This window comes from Corythoichthys intestinalis, chromosome 2 (assembly GCF_030265065.1).
Source record: "Corythoichthys intestinalis isolate RoL2023-P3 chromosome 2, ASM3026506v1, whole genome shotgun sequence".
NCBI lineage: Eukaryota > Metazoa > Chordata > Actinopteri > Syngnathiformes > Syngnathidae > Corythoichthys > Corythoichthys intestinalis.
Window position 1 is genome coordinate 43,565,453 of NC_080396.1, and position 17,285 is coordinate 43,582,737.

General features: G+C 39.7%; 2 protein-coding genes across 5 annotated transcripts in view; both read right to left on the minus strand.

Moving 5' to 3' along the window:
- acot7 (acyl-CoA thioesterase 7) overlaps window positions 1–14,266 on the minus strand; it is a 69,618-nt gene extending 55,352 nt beyond the window's left edge. The window contains exons 1-4 of one of the 4 annotated variants that reach the window (XM_057859948.1): window positions 14,121–14,266; window positions 13,933–14,007; window positions 9,932–10,049; window positions 8,503–8,659 (exon numbers count right to left, since the gene is read on the minus strand). In XM_057859948.1, the coding sequence (XP_057715931.1) occupies window positions 8,503–8,659; window positions 9,932–10,049; window positions 13,933–13,982 (325 nt within the window). In that variant the 5' untranslated portion in view covers window positions 13,983–14,007; window positions 14,121–14,266. Of the gene's footprint in view, window positions 1–8,502; window positions 8,660–9,931; window positions 10,050–10,867; window positions 11,067–13,932; window positions 14,008–14,105 lie in introns of those variants that run through there. The other 3 variants (XM_057859963.1, XM_057859957.1, XM_057859939.1) reach the window with 3 other exon arrangements.
- A 2,132-nt stretch (window positions 14,267–16,398) lies between these two features.
- LOC130912350 (transcription factor HES-2-like) lies at window positions 16,399–17,285 on the minus strand. The gene is made up of 4 exons (XM_057830386.1): window positions 17,187–17,285; window positions 16,988–17,083; window positions 16,801–16,888; window positions 16,399–16,709 (listed from the first exon to the last, which is right to left on the minus strand). Exons 1-4 carry the CDS (start codon window positions 17,274–17,276, stop codon window positions 16,399–16,401), a joined length of 585 nt encoding a protein of 194 aa, XP_057686369.1. The 5' UTR covers window positions 17,277–17,285.

The following is a 17,285-nucleotide window of genomic DNA, read 5'->3' on the forward strand; positions in this document are numbered from 1 at the left end:
CAGCGTTGTCATGACGACCTTGGCTCTCACTACCCCTCCTTTTATTGGCTCATGCCCTTGTCCCCTTGTCAGCAACCAGGAAGTTGCCCACAGGAGAAAGAGAGTTATATTAACATATCCTTCATTCTACCAAGACTGTGAGCCCTCTCTATTATTAGCTACACTTGGAAATTTTAAGTGAACTGTTTAGGATGGAAGCACAAAGAGGAGGAAGACAGAGTAGAAGTAGGTGGATGTTGAAAAGCATTCCCAGATGACCTTTTTGCCAGAATCTAATTGTATTGGATGAGGACAATGTCAATGTTTGACCAGCTTGTTCTTTGAACAGCAACACTAGTGTATTCACTGAAGCAGCATGATGGCCTCATTAAGGCTACAGTTCATGCAGCTTGTTAAGTGAAAAGCGTACATCTGGGAATTCATATAGAAACACTGTTTAAAAAAACAACAACTAAGTAGCTAATAAATGCCCTCCAACATCTATTGGAGCTGCAAGCAAGCTGCCATTTGTTGGTAACTCTAAAAGCAGTTTTACAGTGAAAAAACTATGCTTCACCCCCTCAAAAAGATTTGTGGAAATGTAAACACTTTTTACTATGCCAGCACTAAAATGACTGGAGGTCACTGTAAAATTATTTGGGCGACTGATTAAAGTTTATAAAAACCTACTGCTGGTCTACAAAACACTCAATGAACTTAAACTGCTTGATTTGTTTGACCCCTACGAACCATCTAGACACCTTAAGGTTTGGAACTAGTCTGATGTGTGTTCCAAGACCAAGAACCAAGCAGAGTGAGGCGGAATTTGGTTATTATGCTCCTCAACTCTGGAAGAAATTGCCTGAAGTTCTGAGATGTGTTTAAACATTTAGCTACTTTAAATCAGGGTTAAAAATGCTATTGTTTACTACAGCGTATTCATAACTTCCTCTTTTGTTCAAATATTCAATAGTATGACTTCTGCTTTTCATCCATTTATTTGTCATTACTTCTATTTCCTGTTTGAATTGCTTTTGTTTTTACCCATCTTACTGATTTGTCTTTTTTGCATCATTTTATTTATTTGTTTTTTTAAATCTATTTTAACTGCATCTGATTTTCATGTGATGTAAAGTACTTTGAATTACTTTGTGTTGAATTTTGCTTTACAAATGAAATGCCTTGTCCATAGTTTATTTATCTGGTTTATATGAAATCATTGTTTTTTTGACAAACGCCATTTGGGGGCACCGCACCGCAAACAGTGCCAAGTGTTGGCCTTAATTCAAACCCACTAATGAAAGCATTAACTCCTCCTTGTGCTTGGTGGAGGTAATTAGGGGATCGTAATTAATGCCTTTGCACAGATAAGTCCCTACCGTGCTGTTTTCATATCATTCAATCACGATTAATCTAATTTTAATGCATTAGTTGTTTGGAAGTCAATGGAAAAGCGCCATGGAAAATGAATGAATGAATGAATGAATGTTTTTAAAAAAAAACTATTTGTCCACCCCACAGTCTTATTCAAGCCTTCTGCTGCATAATCCACTTCACACAGTTTTATCATTTAACTTTTTGCTTTCTGTAACTCGGTCATCACCCTAATTTCTGGTTCGGCTGTTACGCGCTTGTTTCCAAATCCTCAGAACACATAAAATGTTAGCCTTTCTACATCCTGCACAGCACCTTCCAGACTGAACGAAGAGTGCAGATTTACCCATTGCACTCTATCAAGGCCAAATTACTTTTAGCTGAGCCCTACTCTGGCCTGGAGAGACTGAAGAGATTCAAAGCCAGAACTTTTTGACATGATTACACTGAGGTCAGCTCACGTTTGAACACCTGACTTGTCATAACATTCATGATAACAGTAAAGCGTGTAATACATTTAACAAATGTGCCTTTGTAGGCTCACAACACGAACATTCAAAATGTACAGTTGAACGACCTATCAGGATCCCGGCAAGAACTGTCATGCTTATTTTAAGCCTCACCCATAATGCATTGCTCTCAGCTGTGTCTATGCATGCGTATGTGTGTGCGTTTGCTGCACGCGGAAGGCTACGATTTGTGTATACCAGGTTTATGCAAATGCATGCCTGAGTGTGCATGTGATGCAAGCATTATTACCTCAGTGTACGTGTACATGCAGAGTGAGTGTTGTCATTAGTGTTCGGTCACCACACACCTGACCGTGTGTGTTGTATGAATGCATGTGTATACTGTTTCTTTTATCTGTGTAGAACGTGCTTCCACAGAGTATACTCAATTACTGTACATACCCATATACAAATCTATGTGCGTGTGTGACTGCGCATCATGCGTGTAGTGCGCATGAGCGTTGTGCATAGCGGGGACAATCATCACGGCTTGTGCCCACAGTAGGCAGACTCCCCCTGGGGGGCCGTGACTGAGGCCTGCCTGATGAGATGCTGCCTGACTGACTGTGGAACCTGGATGCCTGCCTCATCCAACAACACACATATACAAGATATACAGAAATGCATAAAACCATGAAGATCTTACTACATATTACAGATTACTGTATATATATTCAAACAAAAATTTCCCGTCAAAGCCCTCTTCCAACAGAGGGAGAAGAATGTGGTGAGGTTAAACAAATTTTGAGAGCGTGCCTAGCATGTGCGTTCTATGTGCGGGGGCATGAAAGTGTCAGTGTGTGACTTTGCGTACAATGTGTCACCGCGCACATATCAGCCCTACACGGAGCATGTGTGTGCATGAGACATGTTCAGGTACACCCACTTGGCGTCCATGTGTGACTGGACCGAAGTGTGTGGGGCCTGATGCTAAGCTGACATGACAGAAGCAAATAATGTCTGCTCCCGTTATCTTCTCTTCCCCCTCAGCCCTGCAGGAACCTTTTAAAGGGCCAAACACTGATACCAGCACAAATGCACAGACATGCACATATGTACAGTATGCCACACTTATGCACTCTATCTAGATATCCTTAGCTGTGTAAATACTGCACACACAGAATGTATTCATCCCTAGAGACTAGTGTGATTTATGCGTTTAGACACCAAAACATGTTACTCACTAAATTCCACAGTCGAAAATTGTGGGAATAAAGCCTGTGTAGTTGTTTTGCCATACTGAAACCTAAACAGGAGAATTTGGGGGGGGGGGGGGGGGGTGGGGGGGACTAAACAAAATCTGATTGACTCGTTTTGGTGTTAACTGATACAGTTCATCTAGGAAATCTATAGAAAATTTTCTTGGAGCTAACGAGGTCTGAAGAATTGCAGTCAATGAGGTGTGTGATTTGTTTGGATGGCTTTTGATGAGTTTTGCTTCATCCAAGTTTAAGAATAGGAAATCCCCCTTTGAGTAAAATTTGTAATTTAAGGTAGGATATTTTGACCTTTCTAGTTTAGATCACATCTCCAATGTATGTCTGTTAACCTACTTCAACACAGCAACCAGCCAACCAACCAGTACAAGCCTGTTGCTAGGGCAACAGCTGTCTAGGGGATACTTCTTTTATTTCTCACAACTCCTTCATCTTTCCCTCCTTTTCCTACCCTGAATCTTATTTCATTCAGTTTGCAGTATTAATCAATGCACCTGTCTTTCATTCATTCACTATCCGTTCCGCTCATCCTCATGAAGGACACTTCTGTTTTTTTCTGTTTTTATTCATCTTGGATCATTCAAATTAAGATTCATACAGGTTGCTGCACCACTTTCTACACTGCTTTTAAATAATCAGACTATTAACAAATATGCTAGTATATTTAAAGGGGGGAAGGGCTGTCTGTCTGTGTGTGTATTTTTTGTTCATAAACTATTCCCATGCCAAGTATTACAATGTGGGTGCTGCCCTCTACTGATCAAAAAGCAGAAGTGTTAAACTACATTTTCCAGTACTGTTTTGTCTTTTGACATTCAATATCTGAAGGGCAAATCAAATGTAAATATTTTTTTTCTTCCTAACGTATATATTTTTATCTAATGCAGAGCAATTGTTCTGTTGGAAAAATGAATGCAATCAATTAACTGCTTTCATATTCCTAATTGTGTTTATGTGGCATTCTGTTACCATGAGCTCTGTAGCATGATGTTCTTTATTTTGGTGGTTGCAACACATTTTAATTGAATTGAATAAGTGATTTTTTTCTTTGTCCATTTATCTTTTTAAGATGGAGCTTTAACCCTTTATAGGGCAAGTGACTTTTTTTGGGTAATTGAGAAACAAACTAATGCTACAAAGATGTGGCATCATCACAATAATAACTTTGGTATAGACAAGTGTTGCCTATATGACTCAAAATGTGATGTCAACATATGTGGACGCCAGATGTAAATTATAGTTGTATTATTTGTAATATGTTTTTATTATTAATCATTTTTTAATGTTTTTAGTTTTTTATGTCTTTTTATGTCAGAAGTTATATGTTATTTCAATGTTAATTTAAAAAAATCAAATGACTAAAAACTGAAATACACTCTTCAATAAGTAAAAACTGACACTCGATTTTTTTTTTTTTTTTTTTACAGTGGCTTCCAAAAATATTATTCCACCATTCAGAATACAGTATCTACAGTGAGGAAAATAAGTATTTGAACACCCTGCGATTTTGCACGTTTTCCCACTTAGAAATGATGGGCGGGTTTGAAATTTTCATTGTAGGTGCTTGTCCACTGTGAGAGACAATCTATAGAAAAAAAAAATCCAGAAATCACAGTGTATGATTTTTTTTTTAACAATTTATTTGTATTATACTGCTGCAAATAAATATTTGAACACCTCTATATTAGAGTGTATCACAAAAGTGAGTACACCCCTCGCATTGTGCAGCTAAAATTTCAGTATATCTTTTCATGGGACAACACTGACAAAATGACACTTTGACACAATGAAAAGTAGTCTGTGCGCAGCTTATATAATAGAGTTAATTTATTTTCCCCTCAAAATAATTCAAAATATAATCATTAATATCTAAAGCCCTGGCAACAAAACTGAGTACACCTCTTAGTAAATACAGTGGGGCAAATAAGTATTTAGTCAACCACTAATTGTGCAAGTTCTCCCACTTGAAAATATTAGAGAGGCCTGTAATTGTCAACATGGGTAAACCTCAACCATGAGAGACAGAATGTGGGGGAAAAAAATCGCAGAAAATCACATTGTTTGGTTTTTAAAGAATTTATCTGCAAATCATGGTGGAAAATAAGTATTTGGTCAATACCAAAAGTCCATCTCAATACTTTGTTATGTACCCTTTGTTGGCAATAACGGAGCCCGAACGTTTTCTGTAACTCTTTACAAGCTTTTCACACACTGTTGCTGGTATTTTGACCCATTCCTCCATGTAGATCTCCTCTAAGCAGTGATGTTTTGGGGCTGTCGTTGGGCAACACGGACTTTCAACTCCCTCCACAGTTTTTTTATGGGGTTGAGATCTGGAGACTGGCTAGGCCACTCCAAGACATTGAAATGCTTCTTACGAAGCCACTCCTTTGTTGCCCAGCTGTGTGTTTGGGATCATTGTCATGCTGAAAGACCCAGCCACGTCTCATCTTCAATGCCCTTGCTGATGGAAGGAGATTTTCACTCAAGATCTCTCGATACATGGCCCCATTAATTCTTTCCTTTACACAGATCAGTCGTCCTGGTCCCTATGCAGGAAAACAGCCCCAAAGCATGATGTTTCCACCCCCATGCTTCACAGTGTGTATGGTGCAATTCAGTATTCTTTTTCCTCCAAACATGAGAACCTGTGTTTCTACCAAAAAGTTCTTTTTTTGGTTTCATCTGACCATAACACATTCTCCCAGTCCTCTTCTGGACATTCCAAATGCTCTCTAGCGAACCGCAGACGGGCCTGGACGTGTACTTTCTTCAGCAGGGGGACACGTCTGGCAGTGCAGGATTTGAGTCCGTGGCGGCGCATTGTGTTACTGATAGTAGCCTTTGTTACTGTGGTCCCAGCTCTCTCTAGGTCATTCACTAGGTCCCCCCGTGTGTTTCTGGGATTTTTGCTCACCGTTAGTGTTATCATTTTGATGCCACGGGGTGAGGAGGGAGTTGAAAGTCCGTGTTGCCACACGACAGCCCCAAAACATCACTGCGCCAGAGGAGATCTGCATGAAGGAATGGGCCAAAATACCAGCAACAGTGTGTGAAAAGCTTGTGAAGAGTTACATAAAACATTTGGGCTCCGTTATTGCCAACAAAGGGTACATAACAAAGTATTGAGATGAACTTGTGGTATCTACCAAATACTTATTTTCCACCATGATTTGCAAATACATTCTTTAAAAATCAAACAATGCGATTTTCTGGGGGTTTTTTCCACATTCTGTTTCTCATGGTTGAGGTTTACCCATGTTGACAATTACAGGCCTCTCTAATATTTTCAAGTCAGAGAACTTGCACAATTAGTGGTTGACTAAATACTTATTTACCTCACTGTATGTACATCCCTAAATATCCAAATTGAGTACTGCTTGTCATTTTCCCTCCAAAACGTCATGTGACTCGTTACAGGAGTGCTGTCAGAATTGCTGCAGAGATTGAAGAGGTGGGGGGTCAGCCTATTAGTGCTCTGACCATACGCCGCACTCTACATCAAATTGGTGTGCTTGGCTTTCATCCCAGGAGGAAGCCTCTTCTGAAGATGGTACACAAGAATGCCCGCCCGTCTCATCAGACCATAGGACATGGTTCCAGTAATCCATGTGCTTTGTTGACATGTTGACATGTCTTCAGCAAACTGTTTGCGGGCTTTAAAATAAATTACCTCTATTATATGAGCTGCACACAGACTACTTTTCATTGTGTCAAAGTGTCATGTTGTCAGTGTTGTCCCATGAAAAGATATACTTAAATATCTGCAGAAATGCGAGGACTGTAATCACTTTTGTGATACACTGTAGCTAGAACTGTGAGCCCCAAAGACCTGTTAGTCACCTTTAACAAGTCCAACGAACAAGTGGAGTGGAGGTGGACTTTTTGAGTTTGACTTTTTGACCTGTTTAAGGCGGTTAGCTGCATATAAACACCTTTCCACCCTCTACAATCAGGAAGACTCCAATTCCTAACATGGTCAAGACCAAATAGCTGTCCGAAGACACCAGAGACAGAATTGTAGACCTCTACAGCGTTGAACAGGGTTATGGGGCAACTGCAAAGCAGCTTGGTGATATTAGATCCACCGTTGGAGCAGTTATGAGAAAATGGAAGAAGCTAAGCATGACTGTCAATCTCCCTCAGACTGGGGCTCCATGCAAGTTCTACCACATAGGGTCTCAATGATCCTAAGAATGGTGAGGAATCAGCCAAGAACTATGCAGAAGGAGCTGGTCAATGACCTGAAAGGAGCTGGGACCATCATTTCCAAGGTTACTGTTGGCAATATACAAAGACGTCATGGTTTAAAATCAAGCATGGCACGGAAGGTTCCCCTGCTTAAACCAGCACATGTCCAGGCCCCTTTTAAGTTTGCCAATGACCATTTGGATGATGCAGGGGAGTCATGGGAGAAAGTCATGTTGTCATATGAAATCAAATTGGAAATTTTTGGTCTTAATTCCACTCACAGTGTTTGGAGGAAGAAGAGTGATGAGTACCATCCCAAGAACACCATCCCTACTGTGAAACATGGAGTTGGTAGCATTATGCTTTTGGGGTGTTGTTCTGCATATGGGACTAGACGACTGCACTGTATTAAGGAGAGGATGACCAGGGCCATGTATTGTGAGATTTTGGGGCATAACCTCCTTCCCTTAGTTAGAGCACTGAAAATGGGCTGTGACTGTGTCTTCCAACATTACAATGGCATGAAGCAGACAGCCAGAATAACCAAGGAGTGGCTTCGTAAAAAGCATATCAAGGTTCTGGAGGGGCCTAGCCAGTCTTCAATTCTAAACCCAATATAAAATATTTGGAGGAAGCTCAAAAGCCTTGTTTCTCAGTGACAGCCCAGAAACCTGATTAACCTAGAGAAGATCTGTGTGAACAGTGGTGCAAAATCCCTGCTGCAGTCTGTGCAAACATGGTGAGATGTTACAGGAAATATTTGGCCGCTTTAATTGTAATCAAATACTACTTTACCAAATATTAATACTGATTTTTCTCAGGTGTTCAAATACTTATTTACAGCAGTATAATACAAATAAATTGTTAAGTATTGCTTATGAATTATAAATTGTGAAACGGGAACAATTTGTATATTTGTGCAATATCCAAACTGCAGATTAAATGAAATGTGACCAACCACGCATCAGAAAATGTCACCAATTTGGAATTTTATGTCTTCTAGCTCCAAATATGAAGGTGTGTTTGAATTGTGCCTCTTATCAGTGAATGCAGGCAAAGGTGAATGATTGTCATTCTTCATATTCTAGCACAGACATAAGGGAGTGCAGGGAAGAATGAGGCAAAAGGTTAACACTGTTGAGTGGCGGCATGAAAACAAAAGTCATGTCTTCCCGGAGAACAATATGTGAAAGACGACATATCAAGAAACTTTGAGGTTTTGATCAATTTACCTGTGAGGATGTTCTCACCCATGACTTTGACCTGCACTTCAAGTGAGTGCTGCGAGGTGAACGTGATCTCAGCGGTGGCATGGGCAACCTCTCCGATGAACAAGGGAGACAAAAACTCGGTCTTCTCCACCCGAACCAAAGCTGCCAAGCAGCGGTCCTGACGGAGACAGTACAGTAAATTTTATCATACCTGATGTATGACTGTTAATTTACTCTCAAAAGAAAAACAGGAATAGTTAAGATCTAATGTCTCCTCTGACGAGACAAGCAAGGTTCCCTGATGTCTGAAGATATATTGTGACAAACCTTTATGATAGACCTTACATCATTTTAGCTGCTCTTTTCAAACATACCTAATTTCAAGAAAAACAAATACTGTTGCCTTTACTGTCCGATGATGTTTATCATACACGTTTTTCACAATGGAGCCATATACGGTATGTACAGTAAATTCAATGAATTGAGTTTGACAAACAGCAAAACTTATGTATTAGACCAGCTGTCACATAGGTACCATCCAGCATCATTAAGTAATTAAAAAAGACAAATTAGCCTTACATCTTATTTAAAAACTGTTCCTTTAGTCTTTGTATTCAGTCAAACAACTGCCAATACAGTGTGTCAAATGTCCTACCTCAAAGGAGACAGAAATGTAAAACATGATCAGAATGCTGTTGAAGGTAAGACAAGGATAAAATGATGCAAGTCAAAGCAGAATTAGTTTAATGGGTGAAAGGTAAAGCAAGACAAAGAATCATCCAGGCAGTGTGTACATTTTAATACGACTTTCTATTTATGTTGCTTACACCAGTAATGGATCACTCCAATTATTCCATGTACAATACAAATTGAATGATACCTGGTTATGAAATCAGAGCCCAGTACAAACTTAATGTAAGAACTGTGTGCAGAAAATTTGATTTAATTTTTAAAGGTTTTTAAGTGACAACAATCTGCATTTCTAGTATTTTAGCAAGAAACCTGAGGTGAATTCACATGATTTGATTTCGCGGGCCAAACAAAATGATGTGGTGGGCCACAGCTGGCCCCCAAGCCTGGGTTTGACACCTGTGAAGTAGATGACTGAACTCAACTGTTACTTTTGTTTTGATGTTCCCATTTTTATTTCCATCTCCTGTTTTGCTTCTATTGCCACTGGGTTAATATGACTCAGGCGAAGCTGGTATTAAGGAGCTTTTTTGGGGACAAAAGACTGATTTGCATATCCTCTGACTAATGTTCACGGCATCTGTGGTTTCCGCAAGCGAGCGAGCGAGTGACAGCAACCTGAAGGACAGAGTATACACTATTGTGGAAGAACATGAGAAGACTTAGCAAGACTTGAACATGGAGGAGAATGAGACATGCATGCTCTATCAGAAAAGGGAAACATTCATTAAAATACATCAATATGCTTGTTGCCTTTTACCTCATTCTGTGTGTTGCAATGCCGCGTGCTGATAATGCATCCAGCTTCTTCAATCATCTTCAGGATGTTGCCACCATGCACATTCCCGACAATGTTGGCATCATCGGGGCGCATGATCCTGCCATAAAAAAAGAGACAAGCGGGAGTTCATACAGGCGGTGGGAACGATGGATTACCCTTACTGCCATTCACTGTAAATGCAAAAATAATATGCTTGATTTGGGATACTAAAGTTTTACAAAGCATCTCATTTTGAAGGTTGACTAGACAGAAACTAAAGACAATGTGATGTATACAGAACAAAGTCACACAAAAAACAATAGGAGCTGAATGCTGTTGAAAGCTATCAGGAAATATATCTGATGTTTTATGTGATGTGCTGTGTTTTGTGGTGCACAATATACAAGTATGGTACTGTTCAGGAGAAAAGACATCATTGAAGAATATATTCTTTAAAAAAAAAAGGGGGGGGGGTATAGAAACAAACCTATATGGTGAAAGAGACACTTTAGAGTCTTTATATCATCAAAGAAAAATATATTCTATATGCTTTGTATGGTTCATCAAAATCCTCTAATAAAGCTTGAAGTTCATGCCTCGTAGTCTATCAGTTTAATTACTACTTTTCCCTGTTGTCTGGGTCATTTTCCAGGTTACAGCTCATCTTATGTTCTCAGATGTCAAACAACATCTGCTGCTCTTCTAACAGCTCCTAAAAGAATACAAAATCCAATCGTTGACGCATTCTGGAGACAAATGAGTCACATCCGACTGACTAGTCTTTCATTTTATGAATGGCTGACGAAAAAAATGACTCACCAGTTAGTCACAGCAACAAAGTTTAAACTTTATGATCACAACAATTTCCTTTATCATCAATGAATGAATGAATTATCTACCAAATAGTATTATAAATCAGGGTTTTGTGCGATCTACCTGCAGAGTTCATATTTGAAGCTTGACGTCTTCTCCACATCATAGGGTACAAACTTTCTCGGGGGCTTGAAGCAGCGCATGTTCCTTGCCTCTATGACCTTGTTTCTCTTTGCATTCCTCTTAAGCTTCTGACTTTCCTTGTGGATGCTTTCTGCATCCAGGTCCGACATTTGAGGCCCTGATATATAGCTACAGTCATGACTGGTCTGACTGGATCAGAACCCGCCTGCTGATACGGTGATAAGACACTGAGCTGACAATAACTGTTACTAATAACGTCAGTGTCGTCTGCTAGAAGTGACAAGGGAATCCCAAGAATCTCTGCTACTTTTGGCAAGGAGCTTACGTCTCAGTAGTGTATGTAAGGCATGAATACACAAAGCTTAAGTCCCTCAATATTTTGTTTTTCATCCCAATTATTTTGAATGATACCTAGTATTGTCTACTTATTTTCATGTTCTACTGTGGAATTCTTAGATGAATATATATTTGTAAGATATTTGATGGGTGTCCCAAAAAAATGTATACGCTTTAGCAGTCGGTAACCAAATTGTCTATGGATGTTTTGTAGATTAAACCCATTGAATCAATGATGGCAGCAGCCAGACTAAATTTTGAAGAAAGAAGATGTATTCTCAAATGCAACTGGAAGTATGAAAATGCAGTTAAAATATGAACATGTCGAGTTATTAGCTGCAAAGGGTGTATACACTCTTTGGGACACCCGGTATATATAGTATATGTATACAACAATAAAAAAATACGTTAAACACCTATGCTACCGAAGAACATAGTGGCGTTATTGTAGTGTAATTATGTTTACCCGTGGACACCATGTGTGTGTGGGGAGGGTGTAACCCAGGGAAGAGGAGGGTAGAGTGTTTAAGTAATTGTTGATAGGTGACATACTACTCTATGCTACCTGATCGCTAATCCTGGCCCCGGCAATTTCAATTACCTGTATAGGCTTAGTTGCAACTAATCATGCGTGAACCCCCTTCGACGTGTGATAGACATGCAGAAAAAATGGAAATGCTCCGCGTGGGCCACCGGGGTACCCCAGCTCCACCCCTGCCAACCGGGGGGAGTGAGCACTGAACGCTCCTTCCCCAAAAGCTCCAGCAAATGGGCCGCCATCTTCCCCCTTGGGCCCAAGGCAGTCCCCCAGACCATCCATGCCCCCATCAAGCAGCCCTCAGTGAAAGGATGAGGAGATGCGCCACTGGTTTGACTGGGAGAGGCTGACAGGCTAGCGCCATCAATGGCAATGTGTGGACTATGCTTGCGCTCATTAGAACGCAAAAAATAATTACTTCATCTTTCCTTTCATGACTGGATTATGTTTCGGTTTTTCTCAACCTTTACACAGCACTCACTTAACTCATTGGTTGCCACTGACGCCACTACACATCCAATCCTATTTGACTGACGTCTAGCACTGTTAGTGGCGCTGAAACATGAGCATTCACGGCCAGTCCTTCCAGTTTAAATGAACTGAACGTGTATCATTGTCAATGGCAGGCAATGAGTTAAATACAATTACCGTATTTTTCGGACTATAAGTCGCAGTTTTTTTATAGTTTGGCTGGGGGTGCGACTTATACTCTGGAGCGACCTATGTGTGAAATTATTACCACATTATTATATCATTTCATATGTTCTTTTGGTGTTTTGGAGTAACACTGATGGTTTGGTAAACTTATTAGCATGCTCTTTATGCTCTAGTTATCTGAATAACTCTTAGTAGCTATGTTACGTTAACATACCGGCCACATTTGCATTTCGTTGTTCATGCGTCATGTAACATTATCATACTGTACACTTATTCAGCATGTTGTTCTCTATTGTATTTTTATTTTAAACTGCCTTTCAAGATGACATATCTGTTCTATGTGTTGGATTTTCTCAAGAAGATTTCCCCCAAAAATGCTACTTATACGCCGGTGCGACTAATATATGTTTTTTTTCCCTCTTCGTTGGGCATTTTATGGCTGGTGCGACTTATACTCAGGTGCGACTTATAGTCTAAAAAATACGGTAAATGGGGGGGAGTGGTTTTTGGGGCCAAAATGATTATTTCTGTTTTCATTCATTTTCATTTTATTTAATTTATTTAATCAATTTAGAAATGTAATTAATAGAAGTTATATAGAAACAATGTAAACTTTTTGACTGACATCTAGCACTGCCAATGGCACTGAAATATGAGCATTCACAGTCAGTCCTCCCAGTTTAAATGACTTGGGTGTACTGTATATCGTTGTCAATGGCGGGCAATTAAATGGGGGTAAGGGGGTTTTCTTTGGGGCCAAATTTTTTTTTTCTTTTTTTACTTCATTTTCATTTTATTTAATATTTTAAAACAATTTTAGAAATGTAATTTATAGAAATTATATGCAAGCAATGTAAACAATATATTAATGATTTATAGTAAAAATATTTAAATATTTAACTTTTAAAATTTAAAATTTGAGGTTTGTTTTAATTACCAAAAGTAGTCACTTGCCCTATAAAGGGATAAATTATGCCAAATACATAATACCTGCTTAACTCATGTATGACATTGATGTGTCACTATGGTTGTTGTGCCTCTTGCGTCCTCTCTCGGTGTACATGAGTACAGCAGCACAAGACACGCTGCCGGGACAACGATTCTCTAATGTAAATCAGGTTGCAAATGTTTACTTGTATTTTCATTTTCTCACTAAAGACGTCAACAACACGTTACATGGTGTCCTTGTCTTTCTGTAAGACTATGTCCCAATGACTTATAACACGTGTGACTGAACGAGGAAGAAAAATGCTTTATCATCCCCCATTATATCCCGTTTGACGGGTTACACTGCCACTGTAAAACATCCTAAGACATAGTCACAAAAAAACAGATAACATGATGGTAAAGGAAAGCTCTTTAAAGCAGATAAAGAGATTACGCCGGCGAGTGACGTAGAATCTCGCGACGGACGGACGCCGGCAACACGCGAGTTCCGTGTTCGAATGTCTAAAATAACGAACTAAATAATAAAAACACATCGTAATAACCAGAGGTTTCCGAAACATCCCACCTGCATAGCTGAAGAGCTGATGCGGCTTGAGGAGTTTTCATCGCGGACATGATGCTAGTGAGGATGTCCTGTTTCCTGATGGAGAAAAGGACACAGTACAGTCTACTTTAGTTAGCAATAAAACATGACGAAATTCCTTTTGGGGAGAAAAGAAAGAACTGAAGGTTTCGCACAGTGTAAAAAGAGACCTAATTTGCTGTACTTGCGATTCCGTCAAATGAATCTGTGGTGAGTTTAGTTAGGAAACGTCAGACCACAGCCATTTTGCTTCCATCGGATGGTTTCTCTTTCGACGAGGTGACTCGGCGCACATGAACGCAACCTTTATTTGTCATTAGCACCAATGGCCTTTAGAGGGCAACATAGACCATGAGAAAAAGGACACTGCCATTGCCAGTAAATGAGGGGACAGTGGAAATTATTTTGGCAAGGATAATTTTAGATGTTCACCATAGACTAAAATAATCCAGTTTAACTCACAGGTGGCCATTGTCTTCGCTCAACGTCCAATCCATTTTGCTGCTAGCCGTCCCAGACAAAATTGATTGGACATCCAGCGCCGTCAATGGCACTGACACGACATTTCAGTGGTTCACTATTGTCTAACGAAGAGAACGGGGGGGTATGCACAGGAAGTGAACAAGCACAAAACAGCTAACAAAGACTGATCATTTATTCATTATTATCATTCTTGTTGTTTCAGTCTATTTTTTTAATGTAGTAGAACAACAGGGGGAAAACGGCTATAGTTACGCTAAGTTACTTGGTAGATGGAAAAATCAAAGAATGCAGTCTGTGTTTAAGGGTGGCAAATCAGTCTCACTCTGTTGCGACTCAGATGTTGTGTATGTATGCTACATATAATCATCTTCTTGGGTTTCTCCATTTTCTAATCATTACTCTCCTACTCCTACATTTCCAGTAGAGGTGTCTCCCCTCTGACCCTCTTTGCTACTCTGCTCTGACTCCTACAGTTCAATAAAGGTGGTGAAGTAATTATTATTAGAGTATTATTATGACTATCCACTGATGATAATCATAGGTGAATGAGCTCAGCTCCTGAACTCATCCATGCGTTAAAAGAGAAACACAGCTGATGCTCCAGAAGAAAGTCACCCCAAAGTAGTGGTAAAACGAGTGCACACTTAACCCTGCTAGGACCTTCACAATGCATTTCAGACTAACTAGCTAATAGCATCTATAGCAGCGCTATTTTAGAGCTAGGATGTAACTTTTGACCGCAAAACAACATTGGTAAGACGTGCACAGAGATTGTATGGAGTGTGCAAGCGAGGTTTTCATTTGTCAAACACAGATCATTTGATTTATTGGTTACATAGAACTTTTTTCTGCTAGCTGGAGGCTGGAGCTAACTAACTGGTACTACCAGCAGTAATAAATATTCACTTTACTGAAAAACCTTTTGTCCAGCCTTCATCCATCTATTCAGGCTGTACTCTGTGTGCGTCAGAGGTACACACACACACACACACACACACACACACACGTGCTGCCGGTACCAACTGCAAGCAAGGTCCCAGGGAAAACGCAGACTGGATTTTCAGTGATGTGTGAGTTCTCTATATGAACAAGTGGAATGGATTGGATAGTGATGCACTGAAGGGGCTCACTACCTTACTGTATGAAGTGAGGGGAAACTGACAGATTTATTTAAGATCATATTTAAGTTAATAATGACTATAATTAACTATTAACTACATAATAATGAATTTTCTGGAAACTTCCTGAATATGTCAGTATTTGTAATTTTTGTTTTGTTTTGTTTTTGTTTTTTGTTTTTTTGTTTTTTTTGTTGTTTTTTTTTTTAATAAAACAACACCAAATTATTTAGGGGGGCTTACGAATATATGCCTACCGATGCCAATGCGAAGAGAAGAAAAAAAAACTTTGGGGTATGCTTTATATATAACTTTTTATATAAATAAAAAATTCTTAGAATAAACAAAATGACACAAACACAATATTACCGCGAGATCGGTATATTTTATTGTTTTTTTTTTTTTTTTTTTTTTTTTTTTTCTCGCTATACATAAGAAACAGAAATTGCTGCAAATAGCAAAAATAAACACATCCCAACAGAGATACTTGCAGTGACATACAATGTATCCACAAAATCAATCTGCACAGGAGTCATACGGTGCAAATTCAATAAGAGTGACCCTTGGGGCCTTACAGGGCTGTTTCAATAGCCCTTAATCATTCAGTCCTAGACGCGAACGCGGACCAAATATTTAACGTATACATACATGCGGAGTTTTAAAAAGAATACAACAGTCTATTTGTCAACTTATGCAAGACAACCGACGTGTACGCAAAGGGTAAAGTATACAATACTCAGCTAGGTCGATTTAACAAGTAAATCTGAAAAGTGTACAAATCATGTTAAATCAACATGTAATTTAGTGGTGGACATGTTGTAGAGGAAATATCGCACGTCTGAATCATCTACCACGGTCTCCACATGGTGACGCTGTCGTGCTGTGGAGCAGACACAGATCTGCCGTGAGACAGCGCTCCGTCAGGTTTGTGACCCAAACTGGATTTGAGGCTGAGGAGCCTCTGCTGGATGTGCGGGAAAGCCGTTGGGTTCTGGCTGCAGCATTTGAGACACTGCCGATTGCTTGTTGCCGCCGAGGATCGTTGGATGAAGTCGGCCACCTGCTTGCAGGCGTCCCGCTGCAAGCTGCAGTTGGGAAGGAGAGCAGACGCGCGTTGGAGACAAGCTTTGTAGCCCTCTTTGTAACTGTCTGTGGAATCTGAAACAAGCAACGACGTGGCTCCGTTAGTGTCTGTGATTGAAACACCTATGAAGCTAAATATCCATTAAAAATGAAAATGAGTACTTACTTTTATTTTGGACAGGGGGAATGTCACTGAGGAACCTCACAGTCATCTCCAGAATGTCTGCTTTTTCCAACTTGGAGTACCGACTCTTCTATAAGTATTCAAAAAAAAAAAATCGAAAAAGTGAGCCTAACTCGGACCTTGTTTACCTAAAAATGTTATCTTCATTCATAACAATAGAAAAACTTACATCTCTGCCAGTGAGAGGAAGAATCAACTCTTTCAAGTGGTTCAGGCTGTCATTAATGCGAGCGCGCCTTCTTTTTTCCACCAAAGGTTTCATAGTCTGAAAAGAACAAACCCAATTTAGTATGGCATAATATTGAACATTTAAGCATCATATTCAAATGTGCAACTGTTTTTTTAGGAAAATAAGTTCCTCAACTCACCTTTCTGAGCTCAAAAGCTTCTTTCCTTTTGGCCACGGTGGGCCTCTGAGAAGGGGATGCCATTGCATCACAAGTCACGTTAGGAGACATGTTCTTGGT

Coding starts and splice junctions, on each gene's coding strand:
- LOC130912350 (XM_057830386.1), bottom strand. CDS start 17,276: ATGTCTCCTAACGTGACTTGTGATGCAATGGCATCCCCTTCTCAGAGG. Junction 16,889..16,987: donor TTCCTCTCACTGGCAGAGAT/GTAAGTTTTTCT, acceptor GAATACTTATAG/AAGAGTCGGTACTCCAAGTT. Junction 16,710..16,800: donor TCCCCCTGTCCAAAATAAAA/GTAAGTACTCAT, acceptor TGCTTGTTTCAG/ATTCCACAGACAGTTACAAA.